We start from the raw sequence: 7,183 nt of genomic DNA on the forward strand, positions 1-7,183 counted from the left end.
TATAAATATGATTATACATATAACTTTTTGCGCATAAGTTTTGACAGGATAAATTTTCATCATAACTTTTACAATGCACATAATTTTGACGCATAACCCTTTCCTAACACCTTCTTGAAGGATAATTTTTTGGTATAACTTTATGATAAGTAAAATTTCTAATGCATAGCTCTTTAAAAGAGCTTGTAGCGGACAATTTTTTAGCACAATTTCTATAAAGATGTTATCAGGAAGCCTTCTCGTAGAACCTTTTCATACAAGTTAACTATACAACTTCTAAGCACTTACTCGATATAGTTTGTTTAGCCCGATTTCCATAAAATAGATGTCAAGAGAACTTCACCAGAGAAAACATAATAGAAGGTAAGGGAAAACCTGAAAACAAATGACGACACTTTCCATTACAGAGCGTAATGTAAAGAAAATGGAAAGGAAAAGAAGAAAGCAAATTAATAAGTGGGCTATCACGTGGGCGGCTACCCGGCTACAAGTAACGTCGTGCTCCACGGAGCGGCGTGGGAGACAGCAGACAATTTCCGCGCTAGAACGCCTCGATGTTGGCCTCCTCGCCTGACGACGTTGTATTTTTTTTTGATTTGTGCCCCCTATTTGTTGTTCGGGTCCGTGATGGATGACATAACGAGGGAAGGGGGCTGGCGGGGCGAAACAAGCAGATTAGGGAGAGAGGAATGAACATATCGTTGTCGACGAACAAGCAAACGGGGGAGTGGGGGAAGAATGATTACTTGCGGCATCGGAGTTGGGCTGCGCATGCGTTTATAGGTTGGACCAATCTGTTGCATTGGGGCGGATAAAATCAAAATTAGAAGCAGAAACCTTATGTGGTAGTAGAAGTCTAGTAGAGATAGAGATTGCAGCTATGCATGGTGGTAGTAGAGATAGAGATTTCAGCTATGCATAATTATCCTTTTCACCTTATTTGGCTCTAACTTTAATTATATAACAGGGTTTTCAATGTGACGGGCGACTCTCAGTTTGGGGATTTCAATAAGTGGATATTTTCTATTATACCAATACCAAAAAGGAGTAGCGCTCCCTTTTGGTCTATTATTGTCAGGCGTCTTGCCGTTTATATTATAAGTATACCCCTGGGAGCGCTCATTTCTTATCCGCCATTGGTTTCATCCTCACTCTCGCTGTTCAGACTACGAAGTCAAAGTCAGGACTATGGCAGTGACGATAGTGAAGGAAAGCTGAAGGCGCCGGCACTGAGAATATTTTATTTCTTGTCGCTGGTTCAAGGTGGACTACTCATATTGTTTATTGATCTTCAAGGATACTTTTATCTATACATGATTATATCTATCAGGCTGCTTCATGGATCCGCCAAAAAAGTCATCCATAAATACTCAAATGAAACTGAACTCAGATGTGTGAAGGATCCAATGTCCGCTAATAAGAGCTGGAACTTGATCACATATGGCGCAGGCTTGCTGGATTCGGAATCGCCAGAGGACTATGTCTCGGGCGCAAGGGCCCTAAACATGCTGATTGACCAAGAGATAACAAAAAGATGGCTCATTCGATCTCCGAGGCACAGAATTCAGAAGCTTATCGATGCTCTCGGTTGGAGAAGCCCCGTTGACAGAGAGACCAGAGGGCTTTCCGCCAGGATTGTTGCACATCTCGTCGCGGACCTCAATCTTTCTCAGTTTCAAGGAGCCTTAGAATGCATATCTTCCCTACTAGACATTTCTTATCATAACACAGTAGATCAAGAAGTTCTCCATTTACTTTCAGGGAGTAATCGGACCCGGAAGAATGGTAATATGCAAGACAACAAGAAGCAAGTGGAAAACGGAAAGCCCAGCTCTTCGATAGGAACTAATGAAGACCTGATCTTGCAAGGCCTGAGAATTCTGGAGAAGTTGGCTCAGAACGAACATAACTGCACTCAGATATACGACACTAAGGGCCTGCTCTTGAAGATTACTGCACCTTTCAACTGCAAAGAATTCACTGAAGATATTCGGACCAGTGTTCCATGGTTAAAGGTTGTCGAAGCATCACTGAGAGTGGTGGCCAGGCTCATGGAAGCTCCAGGAGACACTGGAGTGAATGTGCGGGAGCAAATTGCACGTAACAGCCAAACTATTGATAACTTGAATGAAGTTCTGAGTCTGCAAGTGCAAGGTAATGACAGCAGTATACTGGAGTTACAGACGCAAGCCACAGAGGTTCTTGCAAAACTGTTTTCTGATGAGTCTACTACAAACATAATCTTCCAAAAAGAAAAAGTAGAGTCTACAAATATGTCAAGAGGCAGAATAGGTACTTTTACTGCCGCAGTGCTAGATACCTTGCTTACTGACACATGGATGGAAGATTATTTGACAAAGGTTTTTGACGAAACCATGAGCCGACTTGTGAAAGATGAACAGGGCCCCTCGACCTGGGAAAAACTGTGTCACAAACTGTGTCCCTGCCTGTTGGAAAAGAAAAATAAGAAGCGAATAAAACCATTTGTGGATCGGAAGATGAAAGAAGCCCAGGAAACAGCTATTCGACACAAAGAAATGGCTTGTCAAGCACTTGCCAAGTTGTCCATCGGAAATAAAAATATTTTTGAGGTTATTAAGAAAGTCAAAGAGTGTCCTTCGGGAAAAAAGGAAGTCACAGAATGCGGAGGTGTCGTCCATTCTCTAATCGAAATGATTGACCGGAAGATCGAGACGACCATTGAGTGCAGCATAGAGGCTTTGAAAACAAAGATCAATATCAAGACCAAGACCATCAGATGCAGGATTAGTGCGGCAGAGTTCCTGAAGAACTTGTGTGCTCATTCTATGGTCAACGAAACTTTCAAGAAAACCATGTTAAGGAAGGTATGCCTACCCAACACGAGCGACATATTAATTTGATATTTTTCATGCTCTCTTTTCTATATTTACTTCCTGAGAAGAAATATATCCAAATCACGATAGTGAAAAGATTCTTGTACTACTGCAGATACTGGAAGAGCTGTTATGCACCAACAGAAAAATAGAATCACAAGCAGGAGGCAGAAGCTTGAGAAACTGTTTTAGAACCACAAGCATCGACAAAGAGAACCCACAAGCAGGTGGCAGAAGCTTAAGGAACTGTTTTAGAACCACAAGCAACGACGAAGAGAACCCACAAGCGGGAGGCAGAAGCTTAAGGAACTGTTTTAGAACCACAAGCAACGACGAAGAGAACCAGGGCCGTACCGGCAAATTTGAAGGCCCTGTGCGAAACTATAAACTGGACCCTAGTACCATCGTTTCGCCTGCGAGTGCCCAGTGAAATCCGGAAGGTGGAAGTGCAGACATGACTTGTGCCGTGCCTGGCGAGCGGTTATAGTGGAAGCGAAAAAGATTGCACTGCGATCTGCATATTTGATTGAAAGACAATGGTCAAGCGGCATATTTCCTCTTCTATGACATATTTGGGCTACAGTTTGCTTCGTATTAGATCAAAATATAACTAAAACAAAATCTACTATATAACTATACCTAGTATACTCGTTATATTTTGGGGCCCCTAAAATTTGGGGGCCCTGTGCGGTCGCACGGCCCGCACGGGCCTAGATACGGCCCTGAAGAGAACCCACAAACAATGTCATCTCGACAGAGCCCGCGGCAACCGCGATCACTCTATGCCGAAATTCGTGAAACATGGACCAATTCCACGAGCAACAATGAAGAGGACCCACCATCGCTGGGCAGCCTGCAGCAACCAGAGGCGAGGATGCTGCAAGCAGCTCTTCTCTCACTCTACGCCACCATTCGTGCAAAATGGACCAATGAGGATGACTTTGCAAACGTGGTCATGCACATGGTTGCCGGTAAAGATTTTGTGGGGAATATCAAGGTGGTAATTGAAGAGAACAGCTATCCCACGCCAGCCTGCCTGGCAATACTAAAGATTACTTGCGAAATGGTTATACTATTGATGCAACACCATGACTACCTCAAAGAGTTTAAGGAGAAAAAGATCATCGATGCAATGTCTGAGGCCGCTGAGACCATGGCTGGGCTTGAGAGCTGCATGCTATTCTCTGGCGTGAAACATGACTGCTATGGGGTAGCGGTGGAACCCCTCTATTCTGTTCTCGTGGAAAAAGCACAAAAGCTTTGTCAGTAATACCAGCTCGTTCAAGTCAGTGTCGTGTCAGAGTTTTGTTCAAATAAGTTGTGCTCATGTTGAGCGCGTTCTGTTAGGCGCCTGATGCATGCTTCGTCTATGCAGAGGCCGAGTCTTTATGTTCTGTTAGAGTCCGTAGCGCACGGCATGGCGTCCGGCCGTGGGATGGCGCGGCAAGCTCAGAGGACTTGGCGTGCGTGAGTTCGTGGTCGTTGTGGCCAACGGATAAGCTGTAAGATCTTCTATTTGTGCAAGCTAGAGTGAGAAAACGCTGCGCTTGTTGAGCAGCACAAGTCCAATGTTTTCGTGTGCGCACGCGCATTGCGGCTGCGTTCTTTCTCGGCTCCGGTAAGACGTCAGTGGGGTTTTAATTTTATCGACCACAATGGGCATCATCAGAGCCTATAAGACCTGGGAGCCTGATCGTGCGATCGAGTGGGCACTCATGCCTCGCCATCGCTTAGCGTCGCCGCTAGGCCACACTGCCATTGGGGAGCAGCGGCAACAGCAAAGCGGATTTCCCACACCCCCATGCGACCACACGGGTTATCTGGACGGCCAGAACACATCCGTGCTCCAAGATTTGTGCACCGTCTGGTCCATAGCGCAAGCTGTGGCAAAGGTGTGGGCCCATTCTGCTCCGGCGTCAGGAAGGGTATAGATGGAAATGTACACGGCTGCTGTTCAAACCAGGGTTAACAATTTCGGTCGGAAAGGCCGAAATTTCGGTCATTTTTCCCATTTTCGCTACTCACCGGGATAGAAATTTCGGTCCGGAAAATTGTATATTTAAATTCCAAATTCAAAAATATAAAAGTCAAATTTTGATCAAACAAACGAAATTCCGAACAGTAAAAACGAAATTGTTAACCCTGTTCAAACTCGAGGCGTGCGTGGGGTATGGTCCAAAGCAGGTCCTTGCCCAGATTTTAATTGGTAGCCATGGGGACTCCGAGATCTCGGAAGATGCAACAAGCCAGAGCAATGGAGTGGAGCGGAAGCCACCAAAATGTCCCAGAAATCTTGCCGCCACCACCACATCCAGTGCCGTCGCCGGTAGGAGGTCCCGCCCAGGCATCCGTCCAGGCAGCATTTCCGCCGGCAGTTCCGGTTGCGTCGCCGTTCGCAAGTGCGCAGTTCATTGCGCCACGGGCAACCGGCGGCGGAGCCCTGCCAGCGCCACCACGGGCAACCGGCGCGGATCCCTGCCAGCGCCAGGGACCTCGCCAACGCCGAGCCTGCAACCACCAGTGCCGCCGCAGGCGCATTGGTCCCCGCCGGCGACGGAACCCGGGACGCCGATTTTGCACCCAGTGATGCAATATCTTGAAAGGAAGGTACGTCTCGGATATGCAATCTTTATATTCTGTAAATGGTTTCCGCAATATCTTCGGCTCAAATGAACTGAGCGATTTGTGCTTGCCGGCCAAAAGGAGCCCGACTCCTCACAGCTCATGAAGTGTACACCAAGTTCTGGTTCAGAAGAAGAACATGGAATGTCACCAGTGAGTGTTATGCCAAGCTTTCCAGTATTGCTAGGAGTGCAACAGTCAGCAGATACTTCTGAACTTCTAGTACACTAGCGCTCATTATTTGTTCCAGGCACTTAAAAAGAGATGAAGGGCACCAAGACTACCTTTGTACCATGCTTATTAGTCAAACAAGTTCAATAGCAGAGTCTTATTGGATTATGCATCCCTACCATGCTAAATCTATAGGCAATGGTATAGGGCAGTTAGATAAACTGCGCCAATGTGGGTTGTCTTTAAAATACATCATGAAAGACCGAAAATATGTAAAATGTGTCCAACTATAACAATTATTTTGATGGCAGTTCATCTACCATTCTCTTTTCAAGACCTGCTTCATGGGGTCACTTCTGGGGCAGTAGCTGCGCCCACAGTCCAGCAAGAAATATTGATGCAAGAGAGCGTAGATGTAGGGGTACAGTCTGAATACACAGTGGTACAGTCTGAAAACACAGGGGAATCTGATGGTCTTTCAAGCTCATCTGAAGGAAATCGGAGAGGTGACAGTGTTGATGATGGGTACATACAGAGTTGCGAAGAGGATTTATGTGAGGATGAGACAAAGGATGGAACTGATTGTGATGGTTGTGGTGAAGATGATTCAGATGAGGATGAAACAAGCCATGGAACACATGGATCCAACGTGGATGGGGAAGAGGATGACAGTCTTCAAAAAGGTATGATAACTATACCGAGTGAAAAGGATATGAAGCTGATTGACTGGGATAGGTTCTACAGCACTGGAGAATTGGTGAAGAAAACAAATGCTGTTGTAGTCGAGAATGATGCAACTGGAACAACGAACAATGAAATTGTTTCAACTCCAATCACTACCATGGACCCCAGTAGCTTGGCACATCAAGGAGAACAGACAGCGTGGAAGAAAAGGTCTGGGCTTTTGCAATTGAATTTTTTTGTTCCCAAAAATAGACCGATGCTCTTTGCATTTGAACATAAATGTGATTCGAACACTAAACCCACCTTGATGTACATTGTTTTACAGGAGAAGGGTTCAAGATGGTGCCATGCGGGCAAATTTTAGGAAACCTTCTGGTATTGGTGCAGTTGAGAGGGCGATGAGGAAGTATTGCGACAACAAAGAGGGTCATGTATTTGAACCATATGTTGGCATCACATTTGACTCTGAAGCAGAAGCATTTGAGTTCTACAATCTGTACTCATGGGAAGTTGGGTTTAGCGTTAGAAAAGGAAGCATGGAAAGGAACAAAGGCAGTGTTACCAAACAATGAGGGAGATTGTTTGCCACAGACAGGTAAATGTTTATTCCACAAAACTAAGTTGCCATAAGATTGTATGGTCATTGATGTAAACTTATATACAAAGTTTAGAGTAACCTAAACTAACTTTTTTTTACTATGATCTGCTTCAAATGTGCAGGGCTTTGATAAGAACAAAAGCAAAGACCAATGGATGTAACTGTCGGGCAATGATACGTCTCCATCGCACTGATGACGATGGTTGGTTCATATCAAAGGTTGTGAAAGATCACAACCACCAGCTTTCAGCAA

The 7,183-nt window shown here is 45.2% G+C and overlaps 2 protein-coding genes across 2 annotated transcripts in view; both read left to right on the forward strand.

Annotated features, from left to right (window-relative positions):
* LOC120706192 overlaps window positions 1-4,418 on the forward strand; it is a 27,051-nt gene extending 22,633 nt beyond the window's left edge. The window contains exons 2-3 of the mRNA XM_039990778.1: window positions 968-2,846; window positions 2,971-4,418. Coding sequence (XP_039846712.1) covers window positions 968-2,846; window positions 2,971-3,285 — 2,194 coding nt within the window. The 3' untranslated portion in view covers window positions 3,286-4,418. The remainder of the gene's footprint in view (window positions 1-967; window positions 2,847-2,970) is intronic.
* LOC120709673 lies at window positions 3,730-7,183 on the forward strand. The gene is made up of 6 exons (XM_039995345.1): window positions 3,730-4,065; window positions 5,013-5,462; window positions 5,559-5,682; window positions 5,960-6,542; window positions 6,658-6,927; window positions 7,053-7,183. Exons 1-5 carry the CDS (start codon window positions 3,730-3,732, stop codon window positions 6,902-6,904), a joined length of 1,740 nt encoding a protein of 579 aa, XP_039851279.1. The 3' UTR covers window positions 6,905-6,927; window positions 7,053-7,183.

This window comes from Panicum virgatum, chromosome 5K (assembly GCF_016808335.1).
Source record: "Panicum virgatum strain AP13 chromosome 5K, P.virgatum_v5, whole genome shotgun sequence".
NCBI classification, from domain to species: Eukaryota; Viridiplantae; Streptophyta; class Magnoliopsida; order Poales; family Poaceae; genus Panicum; species Panicum virgatum.